The 16,846-nt window shown below is 33.1% G+C and overlaps 1 protein-coding gene across 4 annotated transcripts in view; it reads right to left on the reverse strand.

Annotated features, from left to right (window-relative positions):
- Positions 1–4,325: 4,325 nt before the first annotated feature.
- The window catches only part of LOC149577934 (uncharacterized), a 131,597-nt gene continuing 119,076 nt past the window's right edge, over positions 4,326–16,846 (reverse strand). For all 4 annotated transcript variants that reach the window (XM_089826670.1, XM_089826680.1, XM_089826688.1 and 1 more), the window contains 2 exons: positions 5,310–5,536; positions 4,326–4,665 (listed from right to left, as the gene is read on the reverse strand). In XM_089826670.1, the coding sequence (XP_089682796.1) occupies positions 4,573–4,665; positions 5,310–5,501 (285 nt within the window). In that variant the 5' untranslated portion in view covers positions 5,502–5,536 and the 3' untranslated portion in view covers positions 4,326–4,572. The remainder of the gene's footprint in view (positions 4,666–5,309; positions 5,537–16,846) is intronic.

A 16,846-nucleotide genomic window follows, 5' to 3' on the forward strand; every position in this document is an offset into this window, starting at 1 on the left:
AGAACTAATCTCTCTCTTTGTGATTAACTTATATAATTAAAATTCTCTGTAAAATGTTTGGGTAACAACATGTTAGGTCATGTATTTAACATTTTAATTAGACGAAAGATTATCGTAATAAAAAACTTCTTGATATGATAATTATGTCATGTAAAGTAAATATTCAATTAGAGCCATTGTCTTATAGGTCACACATCATTTTTTATTTATATGGTGGTTCACGGGAGATACTAATAAAAACTTAACTCCAATTGGAATAAATGGGTACATAAATCAAGTGCCTAACAGAAATATTGACTAAAATAACATATGGATCAATTATAAAAAGACTATCAAGACTTGGTTAAACGTGCACACAAAATATAATGTTAAAAACAAGTTTTAATTTGTATCACTACAAACATGAACTCTAGTTTTTCAGCCAAGGATTTTGGTTCAAATAGTGTTCAAAGTGGTTCTTGAATCGCACCCAAACTGCCTAGGCCTTCCCTAGTTTGTACATGATGAATTCATGTCGAACCAAGGTAGACCCAAACATATGATGTACAATCTAGGTATATTTCTATTGAGGAACAATCAATAATTTAGTGTTGGAAACAAATATTATCGAGTTTGAATAAGGTCGTTAACATTACAAAATAAAATTTATTCAAGTTCAAATGTTGGGTACATCAAATTAAGTTACTTTTTAAACATTTTTTTACGTAGAATGTTAATTACAAACAAACAAGCTCTATATAGAGTTATATAGAGTGAAAAGGTAATGGAAATTTGAGGACTTGTGAGCTACTTTGAAGGGAAAGAACAAACAATTGGACCCCTCGTCTACATGGTCCCCACAATCCTCGCAATAAGCAAGAAGATTTTTAATTATTTTAAAAAGAATTTCTTTAAATTGGTGAAGTTAAAACTAGTGGCAATTCATGTGGGCAAGCATTCTACGAATTAACCACCTTTTACTTGAATTATAAAAAAATAAATTTATAAATATTGTTTACAATAATTACAAAAATATTTATATTTGAAAAATAGTTTTTTATTCTCGATTGGAAGATATGGTAAAAAGCTAAATGTTCAACATTAATGATGATAAATAGTAAAAATGAAATATATTTTTTGTTTATTGAATGTTTAGAATATATATATATATATATATATATCTTTTAAACATAAGTTATTACAATTTCATTATAGACTTTTTAAATATTAGTTGTAGTAACAAATGTCACACTCATATATTTATCAATATATAACTAATAATATCATATTTTCACAATCTATTTCTAATGATTTGATTTTTGCTTCTGGATTTGATTGTGTGTGTTTTTTTGTCATCAACGTTTCGGATCACACTCTGTGATCCATCATCAAGATGAAAGAAGGATGTAAGATGCATGCAGACTAGCCCACCCAAGGAGAATAAAAAGGTGAGAAGGGAGAAAGAGCACGCAACACAAAGAAGAGAAAGAAAGAGATAAAAAGAAATATTAATAAAAATACCTCTAAACTAGTAACTAGAAACAAGGAAGAATAAAAATGCAAGTGAGGAAGAAAGCATAGATACAACCAAGAGGGCAACTAGAAACAGTTAAAGAACAAAAAGAATGAGCAAACAAATCAAAAGGTGACGAAATATAAATATACGAAAGAATATGTATGTGTGTGTGTGTAGATTATATATATATATATATAGAACTAAAGATAAATGCCAAAGCATATATATATTTGTGTGTGTGTGTGTCTATATATATATATATATATATATATATATATATATATATATATATATATATATATATATATATATATAGAAGTGTTATATATATTTATATTAATACCTAACAAAAATATAAATATGTAAAGGCATGCATTTATATTAATGCAAAAAACTACATAACATATATATGAGTGAATATGTTATATATTTCTATATAACATATTATAACATATATTTATGAAAATATTTGTTATAACATATGAGATATATACACAAAAATGAATGTGAACCAACATAAGAAAAGAGGATGCAATATATATATATGCCTTGGCTTTTATCTTGAGTTTTATATGTGTGTGTGTGTGTAGAATTACACACACACACACACACACACATATACATTCTTTCGTGTATTTATATTTCGTCCCCTTTTCATTTGTTTGTTCATTTCTTTTGTTCTTTAACTATTTCTATTTGCCCTCTTGGTTGTATCCTTGCTTTCTTTCTCACTTGCATTTTTATTCTTCCTTGTTTCTAGTTACTAGTTTAGAGGTATTTTTATTAATATTTCTTTTTATCTCTTTCTTTCTCTTCTTTGTGTTGTGTGCTCTTTCTCCCTTCTCGCCTTTTTATTCTCCTTGGCCTAGCTGGTCTGCATACATCTTACATCCTTCTTTCATCCTGATGATGGATCATAGAGTGTGATTTGAAACGTTGATGACAAAAAAAATACACAATCAAATCTAGAAGCAAAAATCAAATCAATATATAACTAGTATATATCTTAAATAAATCTATCAAAAAAAATGTCAATAGATATCCATTATAAAGGAATTAAAATTTAATTTACTACATCAAAAATTGTTTATATTTTGATCTCCATTTATGTTTTGGACTTTTTTTTATATATATATAAAAGATAATTATTTATATCTCCAAAATTTGTAATTTCAACAAATATTTTATGTAATGTTTATAAGATTATGTTTTAAAATATATTCTATTTATAACAAATATTAAGATTTTGATATGTAGATGGTTGTCAAATTTAACCTAAAAGATAAATGTTAACATTAACATACTCACATTATTTATACGTATGAATATTACTTCTAAAACAATTAATAGATTTTCTAAAACTAAAATTATGAATAAATATCCATTGTTTATTTAATAAATTAGACCAATAAAATAGATATTGAATTGAAGTTGCATTCAAAAATTACAAATCAATTCAAAAAAAATTAGCTAATTAAAAAAGATGCAATATTTTTTTTTTTTTTTTTTTTTAAAGTTATCTCAAGTTTATCGAACAAGATGTATTTCAGCAAGAATCATAGAAAAAAAAATTAAAATTAAAATGCACCTTTTTACTATAGGTAAGATGTGGCAAAAATAAATGTTAAATTTAACATAACAAAAATAGTAAAAATTTAAATCTTTCTTTTTAAATTTTTTATTGATTGAATGCCAAAAAATAGATTATAACTTTTAAACATTTATAATTTGAATTTTTTTTGAATAAATATCATACTTACAAAATATAATATAATAATATTTTTTCCCATTCTTTTATCATATCAATATATAATTATATATTTAACTATTAACATTATTATAAATAACATATTTTATAGAACTAAAATCATAAATAAATATTCATCTTCAATACTAAGAATGAGAGACTGAGGAGAAGGGTGACACTAAGTGGAAGAAGTTGCCAAACGAGAACAAAAACGGAGAGGAAGAGAAGCGGAAGTAGTAGGAATGGCAAGAGAGGAAAAAGAAGTGGAATACAGAGGAATAAATGAGGTGGAGGAAATGGGTGACACAAAGTAGAAGAAGAAGAAGCCAAAGAAGAAAAAGTTAAAAGAGGAAGAGAAATCGAGGAAAGTGAAGCTGAAAAATAAGATAAAAGAATATCACTAACTGCTTCTACTTCAATGAATTGGTTGCTTCTACTTGAATGAATTGGTTGGGATCCTATCATAACAATCTTGGAAACCTTTCCAACAATTTTACTACAAACAATTGAGATATGACAGAAGATGTAATATGAACAAACCACTCTATTCAAACTGTGAATAATTGTGAAATTGAAATGGTACAAGAAGTTGTGCAAAGATACTACACGTGTGTTGTTGGAAATGAATTGCAATTTATTGTGTAAGTTAAAGAGATACAAATATTAAAGAGAGTGACAAATTTCTCAACATTGAAACATGCAGTCTACACTCTTTCAAATGATGCAATATATCTTTCTATCAACATAAAATATTGCACCCCTTCTGGTATAAGTACTAGTATTACATTCACAAATATGTAACAGGGCGTGCAAAAGAAATTGCATTAGATGGTTTACAAGATGTGATATATGAAAGACAGACAGAATTTATGATAGATCTGTTAAAATCCAGCTATTAAAATCCAGCTGCTAAAGACAAACTACACAGCCACTAAAGAAACCATATGCATTATATACCATATCCTGACAATAATGGCAGGTTTGCCTTGCTTCAATATAATCAGCACTTGCAGTATAAAAATAGCCTCATATATGTAATAATAATAAAGAAATAACTGTTTTAGGGAAATAAACAATGTTCACTTAAATTTTAAAAGTCTAAGAAAATTATAAATATTAAATAAGCATTACTGTGCACGTGTTAAGTGTATTGAGCTAACATAAAACAAGTAACAGATCGTAAAAAGTGTCAATATCTGTTTAAAATTTTAAATATAAAGTTGACTCAAATTTCCTCTGCAAATCCATTTTACGTCTATTCTGCCTTCGGCACACTCCTAATGTCTGTCCTGGAGATACAAATTAACACGACAAATTTTTATGCGTGGAGTTATCGTGAAGTGCTTGATTGAACTGGCGAGTCACTCTCCACTGACTCAGAGCTAGCACCCTTCTCTTTAACAGCCTTCGACATTCCGAACATCTGTAGAAAACATAAGAGATTGAATCAAGTGGCTCAAAATAGTAGAATAATCTATCACAATTCCATAGTCCATGTACGGGGGCAAATTATATAGCTAGGTGACATTTAAAGGAACTTCTATGGTGATGCAAATAGGCTATTAGCAAAATGAATGGCCTTAAAACATCTAACAGATAGGGCCTTATGCAAATATGTAAGATTGGCGGTAGCTATGTACAAGCATGTATTCCTGCAAAAAGATAAATCTAACGTTCAACATATTAAACTACAGACACAAATTTTCAAAACTAGAATATTTAACAGAACGAAAAAATCATTAAGCAGATAGTTAAGTAGTCCGATATATCAAGGATTACATCAATAAAAGGAGAACTTATTAAACTGTCACTGTAGTTCAAATCATACAGCCACGTGCCTGTTACAACGACCTACTAATATAGCCAGAATTCTCATTCATCTGAAAAACCCATATAAAATATTAATGAGGATCAACAATACTACTAATACATAAAGATATAGACACAGATGTAGAGCTGCAAATGTACATTGCACCAGGAATACCCAATAAAACAATTTTGAGTCGCAGCTTGATAATATGATGGTAGCGTATTTGAACCAACTGATTGAGAGTACTAGCATCTAACCTTTTTCATTGTTTTTTGGAAACATGTTATATGCTCATCCATGGAAGCATGGATAAATTCATCAAAGTGATCCCTCAAATCTTCAATGAATGAGGCATCCTGGGATTTTTTCTTCCTGCATGATGTCACTTCTGAGGGTGTGGATGATGGTATTTTCTGTGCAGAAGAATCTTTATCCAACGTTTGATCCATTGAGAGACTGATTAGAATGAAATGTTCAAGATTTCCTGAAAAAATCAGCAATAAAAAGCTATCAAGAAGACATAGTGCATGCATTAGAAAATTTGTACTTCACCTATTACACCACTCTATGACAATAAATGATTTGCATCTCAGCTTAAGATTATATTGTGGAGAAACTAATAATGGAAAAGAAAAGCCTGCAAGAGCCAGGCATGGTTGATTTCAAAATATGTAAAACATCCGACTGTCCCTACTTTTAGTAGAGATGAGTAAGCATCAAAACCAAGATTAGAGAGAGAAAATGGAATCAGTTCCTCATGATATCCATAAAGATTTATGGTGCATAAAAAGAAAATATTTCAAAATTCAAATTACATTGATAGCGACTAAAGTGAGTTAAAAAATATTTTGAGTTTGTTAGAGAAGTAGACAGATATGCGGAAATAGATATAGCAATAAACTCATTTACAGAAATGGCACAGAAGAAATAAGCCTTCAAATACAACATTTTCAAAATATCCAAAACCAGCAATGGTCTCAGAACTGAAAGTACAATGTATCATCCAAACCATAGACGGAACACTCCCAAAGTACACGGCAAGTTGCCAAAACTCGTCAAGTTTTTGGACCTGGCAAGTTTTAACCACTATTACTCGCACCAAAAACTTTGTAGCTGTTTTAATTCAGCATCTGAAGGCAAAGAACTGCCCCAAATCTCAAAAAAATACCCTCAAAATTTTATGTCAGCCTTGTAGTTCATCCAATTGTCAGCGCAGTTGGAGATTGTTTGAGGCCATTCGTCAAGATTTTGGACCTGGCGAGTTTTAACCACTATTACTCGCACCAAAAACTTTGTATCTGTTTTAATTCAGCATCTGAAGGCAAAAAACTGCCCCAAATCTCAAAAAAAATACCCTCAAAATTTTATGTCAGCCTTGTAGTTCATCCAATTGTGAGCACAGTTGGAGCTTGTTTGAGGCCATCCACACAGGGAAAAAAGGAACAAGTTAGCTCAAAAGTACCTCAATGACCTTGTCTTTGTGAAATATAATCTTTGGTTGCATATAACGAAAGCACAGGAAGCAACAATTGGTCCAATTGATTTGGATGATTAGATCCTTACAGTGATTGGACATCACAGAAAAAACTTCCATTTTCTATAGAGAATGATGTCAATGATTTGGAAAGGCAAGCTGTGGGGGGGATGAGGGTGGATTTGGTTTCACACTAAATGACATTGAGGAGTATGAGTTGGATGAGGAGTCAATGTCAGTGTGTAATGCCCCACCCAAAAATCCTTGGAACTGATGGAGCCTTATTTTGGGCAAAAAAAAATTTTTGGCCTCCATTCAAGATATGAGGTTGGAGACTTGATGAAGTACTATGGCTTGACAAATATATTCATTACTATCATTGGATGTTTATCATTCGTTCTAATTCAATGGCTCAGTTCTTTAAAAATAATCTACTAATAAGCAAAGTGGGTTATCATTAATATGGTTTCAGAGCATCCATTAAACCAGCAGAAGAAGAGATGGTAATGAGCAACATAGATACAGTAATCTTCTCAAAATATCAGAAGTAGCACAAATCAATTATGTTCAGACTAATGGAGATGGCACAAAAAATCAGCATTTGGCAGAAAAAGTCGTTTCTTCTATTCCATCAGAATACATTTTTCTTGCATCATCAATTGGAGCTTGGTCATTCAATTGCTCGTGCTTCATACCACTACGCATATCCTTATATTGGAGGTATGTTGTCGGTAAAATGTATAGTGTAGCTGATGGGTAGAGTAGTATCCAAACGGGCGCATGATGCTTGAGTCACCCCTTCGAAAAGGTATATGAACACATCCAAGATGGACTTTGGAATCATCGTTGTAATCATTGTGATCATTGTAGTCATTGTATTCGGATTGTAATCAGTAAGTGCATATATGAATAAAGTATATGTTCTGCGTTGAATCGTGTTACACGTGTTAAGCTTTTACCCTGTACAATAAACATTTGGCGTCGTTGCCAGATGGACCTAGAACGAAGGAATGATATGAAGATTAATGCCGAATTTGCTTAACAAGGATAGGAACAAGGTGAAAGATAAGGATGAACTACGTACAACACAAGAAGTTTTAATTTTAGAACAGCAGGCAGAATGCAAGCAGAGACTTTAGCAGATTGCCGAGGGGCACCGAAGGTTAAAAAGCACAGACGGAGGGAGTGCACTCACCTAGTAGGCTAAGGAGTGCCGAGGAATTGCTGGAGGAGACTCGACAATGCTTAAATTTGGTGCAGGAAACAAGGGAAGAGTTCCTTAACCTGTATACGCCAAGGGGAAAGTGTCTGAACAGAAGGGAAGCAACTCGCACGGCTCGAAGTACCGAGGGAGCACGAGCGTGGAGTGATCTCTTTGTTCCCAATACACTGGACGAACGGATATAGGCGGAGAATAGAACATCACTTGAAGACCTTTCACCAGACAACGCGGTTGTTGGAAACAAGACGGTTGTACAAAACAGCGCAGAAGACAGTGATGACAGAGGCAGTTTTTCTTGATGATGTTGCAGCTCTAGCATCTCGGGCTCACCAAGTGTTAGTTTCGGCTAAGACTCAAGCATTGGAGTCAGTGGTGAAGGAGCTAGAGGGAGTCATATCCTTCATGAGGTTGGAATGTCCAGCTGCATTTAAAATTTGTTTTGAGGAGAGGGGATGTTTGTTTTGAGGAGAGGGGATGGCCAGATGTGGAGACCACGAAGATGCAACAAGACTGGTCTACGACGAGAGACCCTGAGATGGAGAGCCGGGTAGAGGCTCTAATTCATGAGATAGCAAAGTTATACAAGGAGGCATACTACACTCTTCGGAGGAGTCAGGCAAATCAGGTAGTAGCTGAGAGAGCTCGAGAGGAGTCAGCTACCAGGTTAGCTTCAGAGAGGGCAGCCTAGGAATCTGAGAGGGCGGCCTAGCAATCCGAGAGGACAGCCTTGTTAGAAAAAAAAGAACAATTGGCAATAGAAAAAGAAAAGATGGCAGCAGAGAAGGAAAAGGAGTTGGGAGAAGTCGGAGAGATGATGCAGTCAGCCCTGGAGCTTCAAATGGAAGCAAAAGCAGAGCTGAAGATCAGGAAAGAACAGGTCTACAAGCCATGGATGGAGCTGAACGAGTTGAGGACGCAGATGCATCCCTCTGTTTAGTACTTATGCATTGATGTATTTTGTTTTGAAATTTTGTTGTATTGTCATCTAGAGATGACTTTTCTTTTTGAGGGGGATGATGTTGTTGATAAAATGTATAGTGTAGCCGACGGGTAGAGTAGTATCCGAACGGGCGCGTGACGCTTGAGTCACCCCTTCGAAAAGGTATATGAATACATCCGAGATGGGCTTTGGAATTATCCTTGTAATCATTGTGATCATTGTAGTCATTGTATTCAGATTGTAATCAGCAAGTCCATATATAAATAAAGTATCTATTCTACATTGAATTGTGTTACACGTGTTAAGCTTTTACCCTGTATGGTAAACAAGGTATTCTGACCTGTGGAGCTTCGACAATGATCCACCCTCACATGGTTGGAGTACAACAGGCTCGTATGCTCCTGCAACTTGAAACAGAAGAGCCTGTGTATGTCAATGCCAAACAATATTATGGAATCCTATGACGCAAACAATCACGTCCCAAGGCAGAGTTAGAAAATAAAGTTTTGAAAGTGAGAAAGCCATATCTGCATGAATCTCGTCATCTTCATGCAATGAGAAGAGCAAGGGGATGTGGAGGCCATTTTCTCAACACAAAAAAGCTAGAGAGTTTGAACCTTCTAAAGATTTATCCTTTAAATACTGATGAATTTCATGAATCATGCGAAATGGGGATTTTGGTTGAAAAGTGCACAGGATCTATTCTTATCAAGCCTATTTAAATTTAAATGATGGAATGATTAGATGCTAGTGCTCAGCAGATTCTTTGTGCCCAAACCGATTAGGGAGGAGGATTTATTTCTTGTAGTTGATATCTCATTATTTGTGTGTTTGCTTGCAACTTCAGGATATGTGTCGAAAGGCGAATCAGACACGACAAGAAGGCACCAAGGTTCAAAACATATGCTCGTGAGGAGAGCCCAATGATCATTCTAGTGCCAGTTAAGAAAACGTCTGCTCTAAGTCATAATCATGTTGGCTTTGAGGAAGAATGATTGTCTTCAATGCGAATGGTTTTCAGGAGGATGTGAGCCAAAGGATCAGTTGGAGGTGGCACTAACGGGATGTTCAGTTATGCACAAACATCAAAGAAATCTAAACATGCAACATAAGTTGACGGTGAATGCAAAGGATGCAGATGTTAACTGATGATGATATATAAAGAAGGATAATTGAATTGGCTATTGCATTTGATTTTATTTAAAATCAAATTAAAGTTATAATGTTGGTTAGGTATTGTTATGAAAGGGTGCAAAGTTTGGAAAACAAACTGATACCCCTTATGGCTCTATAAATATATGATGTAAAACTCAGCAAGATATGATTCAAGATTTCTTTTTTTTTAAGTTCTACACATTCTGAAGCTCGTAGATTATTAGATTCATCTTCTGAAAGAGATTGGAGTCGAACTAAGCTCCTGCATATTGAGGGTGCCATACATATAGTTCAATTATTGTGAGAAATTGTGTTGGATAGAGCATCAAAATATTGGATGTCCTCAACATGACTTTCTTGCAGTAAAATCAGTAAGGGTTTCATTTACATTTGAGTTAAATATTATAGTTCATCTTTTGTGAATCATTTTATTTCTTATAAATAATTCATTATCACGTTAAGCAAGTCAAATTGTTCTCCGTTATTTGAATTTGATCAATACAAATACAGTAAAATAAAATTGTTTTCATATTTGTACCTATTTGGTCCTTTTATAGGTTAAAATATTATAGGCTAGTTTAAATACACAAAAAAGTGAAATAATTTGATGCATCATGATAACTTAATTGTTTCCAAATATTGTATATCACAAAATTGTATGTGAAAACGTAAACTATTGACTCTATTGCCCATTTGAAATTTGGCACTGATGATTTAAATTGTTCATGTTTCTCAATTCATCTGCTAGCGATTTTTCTTAATCTATTTTCTCGAAGGATTTGATACTTGTCTATTTTAGTAATTCAATTTAAATTTTCTTTTCAGCAATTCACAATTCTATTAAAGTAATCAAAATTCGAAGAATAATACTCATTAGTTACAATCCAGAAGCTTTCCTTGAATTCTTGCCACTTGAGGAAATTATCTTTGTGTTATAATATATTCGCTATAAATCATCTTGGATCCAAGTTTTGCTATCCAGGATCAGGTGTACAGGCCTTGGTTTAGCGGAGCCAAAAGTGCAGAGGATTTGAATCAATTTGATTGATCCTGTCAAGTTGGCCAAAATCGATTAGATATCCCAGCATCGAGCAGGCAAGGCTCGTAGGTTTCTAATCAACGATTTTGATAACCAACAAGAACAAGGACAAATAAAAGCTAATACAATTTATTTTTTTAGGTACCAAGCATGTATTCAAATAACATCAACATGCATCCAATCAAAAGATTACAAGACTTAATCAAACAATCCAAACAACCAACGATCTCCAAAGGTCACTACCACCAACGCATTCAACAACCAACTATGAAAATCAAACAAACAAGAACACTTAATCTTCGAACTGTCAAGACCTAGGAAGGGGTGCAACCCAATAGGGTATCCAAAACACCCTTTGAAACACCCTCGACAAGTTTGAAAATACTTCTTGTTTGCCTGAGCAAGTTTTGGCATATAAACCATGTGATACTTTTTCCAGTATCGTACGATACTGTACACTATTATGAGGCAATACTTTACCAGTATCGTGCAATACCTCTTACAACTATCATGCGATACATTCCAGTATCGCACAATATACTTTCCTAATACCGTGCAATACTTTTCCAGTATCACACAATATTCTTGGCTACTGTCATGTGATACTTTCCAGTATCGCACGATGTTTCTCCCTATAGCCATGCAATGTTTTTCCAGTATCGTCCAATGCTGAAACAAAGTCGCCCAGGTTTAGAAAGAAAAAGCCCAAGAATCAATATATAAGGAAAAATAGAGTTAGAATCTCCACATCGAGAGTACTGGAACCACTTTAGTCAAGGCATGAGCACTTGAAAGCACAAAGGAGATCAAATAATTCTAACATCTAATCCATAGCATCTAATGTAATCATGCAGAAAGCAACATCGCAATGAACATACATGAGCATAAATCAAATATCACAAGAAGGAAAGCACAAGTAATGAAGCCACCAAACTAAAACCAACCATGCTCGTTTCCTCCCAACCATAATGGCATCATGAGACATCAAAGGCCCTAGCCATCCCCCAAGCATGAATCTCAATTCCAATCAAGTAACCCTCTAGTGAGAACTACGTCTCAATTAGGTAATTGTCATAGAAAGAGCTTCTCCCTTAGGCCTCTTTGGGATCTCTGGTAACACTACTTGGTAGAGATCCCACCTCTACCAAGTCTCTTATCTCTGACATATGCATATGTTTGACCACTACAATATATATTGCCTCTAAGAGATTCTCTATAAATCTCTCTCTAGATTCCAATTAGGAATCTTGACATTCACAAAGAATGCCCTCTAATATTTGTGAGTTCTCTTAAGAGAATCACGACATTCTTATCAAATGCCCTCTATCAAGATCTACTTGGTCTCTATAGGAGTTATAAAACTCTTCTCTTATTTATTGATTATTAATGTCTTGATTAGTAATCTCTCCTTTTGGTGTGAAGCTTTGTCTCATTTCTATATTTTCTTAATTAAATCTTTGTTGCTTTGAAGTATTCCTTGCTGCCTACATTTCTTATCATTGTGGACTATCTCTTATTCAGACTGTTATTCATTCCTTGTAATTGCTCACCATATAAATTATTTGCTTCACTTTGAGTGCTCAGCAACTATAATCAGTAGGAAAACTTGACCTGGATTCTTTCTTTCTTTCTTTATTTCTCTTACTCTTCATGTCTCCAATATTTGTCTATCCTGCATATCTGATGATGATTCTGAATATCTACATTGGTGGGGAAGAAAGTTTGTTTACTTCTCTACACTGTCACATTATGATATCATCCGTGGTGATTATCTCTGCTTCACATTATTAACTAGGTCATATCTTCTTCAATGGTCTATTATTGATATTTCTGGTTATGATTCGATGCCTTATTTGTTATTTATATTGTCCACGTTTGCAATGTATGCATCTTGAACTTTTCTTTTGCTCTTCAATGAGGATCCTTCTCCCTTCGCTGATTTCTCTTCCTTGTTATATACATGGGCCTGAACTTGTTCGTGTCCCTTCATCAAAGAGATGTGACTCTTTGATTTTTATATTATATACTAATGGTTAGTTATATTAAATTGAGATCTATAAAATATAATAATATTATCCATTATGTTTATTTCATGTCTAATTTATATATATATATATATATATATAATTATCAATATATGTAAGTATCTTATAGTTAGTCTCTTACTAATAACTTTGTTATATAATAATTATTGTCTCTTACACGTTTGCAATGTATGCATCTTGAACTTTTCTTTTGCTCTTCAATGAGGATCCTTCTCCCTTCGCTGATTTCTCTTCCTTGTTATATACATGGGCCTGAACTTGTTCGTGTCCCTTCATCAAAGAGATGTGACTCTTTGATTTTTATATTATATACTAATGGTTAGTTATATTAAATTGAGATCTATAAAATGTAATAATATTATCCATTATGTTTATTTCATGTCATATATATATATATATATATATATATATATATAATTATCAATATATGTAAGTATCTTATAGTTAGTCTCTTACTAATAACTTTGTTATATAATAATTATTGTCTCTTACACTTTTGAAGTGTTTATATATTTTTATTCTGACTATTATAATTAAATTCCATTATTAGGAGGATATTACATAAGGTTAAGGCTTTGTACGCTCCAACACGATAGGAAAGAATATTCCTTCGATATGTGCGTTTTTTATTAAGTTTCTACTACAATTCTTCTTTAAATTTTGATGAGATATGCTTTTCAGAGATTGTGTTCATTGTGTTTATTCCTGAAGTTGTAACACATTCCCTGTACCATATTCTCCATGGTGTGTCCATGACTGTATAATCCGCTACTCCTCTTTATCGCAGATTCCATTGACTTGCATCAATAACAAAGAACTATTACAAAAAAAATTATCAAGGATTGAAGTCAAAAAAATATCTTTCATGCTCAGACGGCTCTATAAGATGTGGAAACTAAGAATTTCATTATCAAGCATATTGATTTCCACATATTTATTTGTCGGGTAACATCCTGAAGATATTGTTGCCAAATATCTTGTACATTAGCGACAGATAATGGGCTTTCTATTGAAGATATTTCTCCTGTATCTTCATCCTTCCATTCATTCCATGTTGTGACTGGGTGCAACAAATGAACATTTGTGACTGCTTCATATTCGCTTCTTTAGACTGTTCACAACATGGAATTTTGGCCATATGTGATTTGTGCATCAAACATTCTTTGCAATCCAACTCATGGTAAGGTATGAAAGATTTCACAGATCTTAAAAACAATTCATTTTCAGATGCTTTTGCTAATCATCACTGATGCTCCTTGATAATCACTTTGCCTCATTGGAAGACTGGTATTAGCAAGGTTCATTCTTGCAAGTTCTATGGTAAATGCTCCCCACTTCTTTCACATGTTTTCTCATCAGTATTCAGAATATCGTACACTATTCTTTTGAACTGTGAGGCTGCAACTTATACTTAACAGAAATCATACTCTTGGAGCATACTTCATGAAACATATACCAAATTCAATATCCTAAATCAACACATTCATTATTGACAATATAATTGATATGTTAAAACTTCCGGTAATGCTTAAAATATGGATCTCAGCGATGACAATATCTGAATTTTTAATTGGCATCCTTCAGTTATGTTCATAGCGTAAACATTCCAACATCTGTGCATAAAGCCGTAAATTTCGCACCAGTCGAACCTCTTCAGCTTTCTGCAAATTCATCTTAATCAATTTTACTCATCAAGCTTATTTTCTTGAATAGACATTCAGAGAATTCCGATGAGACTCCTCATAAATCCATGCCCTTATTCAAGATTGATTATCCTTATAATAATTCAGAGAAGTTAATGTATTAGCATCTGCAAATAGGTAAAGTAAATTGAATTATCAAATATTCAGAACAGTATGGATAATAGAATTGCCCAATGAAATAAATGATAATTAAGATTTTCTCATATGAACAATATAACTGAGGGATATGAAATCTAACAATAGAACAAGTTATAATATGGTATTATTAGAAACAATGCTCAAATAAAAGCATGAAAAATTTCAAATTATGGCTCCGTCAGGTGCTTTGACTACTGATATTACAATTAACTTGACGACTCCAGTGTTTGGTGCGTCTTGGGAAGAAGTTGGTATTCACACCCAAATCATCCAACAAGAAATTTGATGTCTACCGTTTCAGTGTAATTCTTTGGGAGCTTGTCACTATACAACAACCATGGAGTGGCCTAGGTCGAGCACAGGTTATTGGCACTGTTGGCTTTCAAAACAGGAGGCTTGCAATTCTACCAATCACAGGACTGCCAAAGATGCATCTAAAATCAATAAAGAACCAAAACAATTGGTTAACAAGTTTAAGAGATTTTTGACAAGAATAAGATCAGTGATATGTTTACCGTCCTAGGATTGTCTCACAAGACAAAGACATTTCATCTTCTACCCAGATATTTTGATCAACCCATAGCAAGAAATTGAAGGAGCCATGCACGGTATGAATAAATAAATCTGATCGACAGCGGCATAAATTTCATCACTTGTTACGGGATATCAAACAAATAGCATAAATATTAGAAATATTAAAGATGTAAAAACTTGCACAACGGTTTGCAATATACCATCAAATGATTATGAAATATGTCATTGAGAGTCCACAATCTCCAAAAGGCATGGATAATGTGAAAAAAATAATAAATCTTAGTATATGGTGTGATTAAAAGGATACTGTAAGCATAAAACAGTGATTAAGGAGATTTATTGAAAAAGCGTGAATTATTATTTTCTAATAAAATGACTGTTGACTTTGAAAAGTCACATCTCCATGCTGTTAACATATAAATAAGAAAAGAAGTCAGAAAAACAATGGCATAAGCAATACAATTACAAAGAAATATTCAGAATTTGTTTACAAAGATTATAGATGAAGGTTTGACCTGCAAAATAATTCAATGTATTATTCTTTCATGATAAATAAAAATATTTCAGTCTTTGTTTATATAAAAGGAGGAGAGAATAAAATTATAGTTTGGTTTAGTCCCTTATGGTCACTAAGGCAATTGGCGAATTATTCCTAACAATGTCTTTGTATTAGACCCTCCATGGTATTTTTTGTTTGATAGTCAGGGATAGTATGAAATGTGTTTCCTCATCCTTGTCAAATTGGACTCCACTTCGAAGAAGTTGAAATCCTTCTAGACTAACATTTAATTGCATAAAAGATCGGTCTTTTGCACTGAGAATACAAGAACAATTGATGATATTTAGATGTATGTCGTCTCATATGGTTGTACATAAGAACCCTTATTGTAAGCTCTATTGCCCAAATAAACAAGGCACTAGTCATTTAGAATCATTGAAGAGTAGTCATTGAGTCCATAGCAAAAGGTTGTGATGCCTCTCTATATTTCCTTCTTGCAAGCATCAAATACTAATAAAAATCTTATACAAACCTTTAAACATTCAAGCATTCATATTTATTTTGATCAAATTTGAAGATTTTGCCAACCTAAGAATTCATAAAGTTTAAATTCTCTATAGAAAAGCCTTTGAACCAAGTCCTAAGGGTTCAAGGTTGACCCACCTAGGTCTAGCAAAGCCCGAAGTGTAGGGGAATTGAAGTTATTCCCGTTCGTTAGCCAAAACTAATTGGATAATCCTATTGGAGAGCTGACAAAGCTCTTGGATTTCCAAACTGTGGTTTTGGGAACCAACAAATTAGCGACTCTATTGGGGAGAGTTGCTCACAATATATATTGTGAAGTACATAGAATTTCAGATTTCACAAATCAGAATCAGAAAGTAGTTGTATTAGTGTGTTTGGAAGTGAGAACCCGAAAGATTAACAAATCAATACGTTCCTTGAAAGAGGTGGCGACTTTATTCAATAAAATTTCAATTGGTAAATATACTAAGGGAGAAGATTCAAAAAGAAATAGTATATAGCTTTATTGCAATTGTATCAA

Source organism: Cupressus sempervirens, chromosome 1 (assembly GCF_028749045.1).
Source record: "Cupressus sempervirens isolate cs-2001-9-10 chromosome 1, ASM2874904v1, whole genome shotgun sequence".
In the NCBI taxonomy this organism is placed as follows: domain Eukaryota; kingdom Viridiplantae; phylum Streptophyta; class Pinopsida; order Cupressales; family Cupressaceae; genus Cupressus; species Cupressus sempervirens.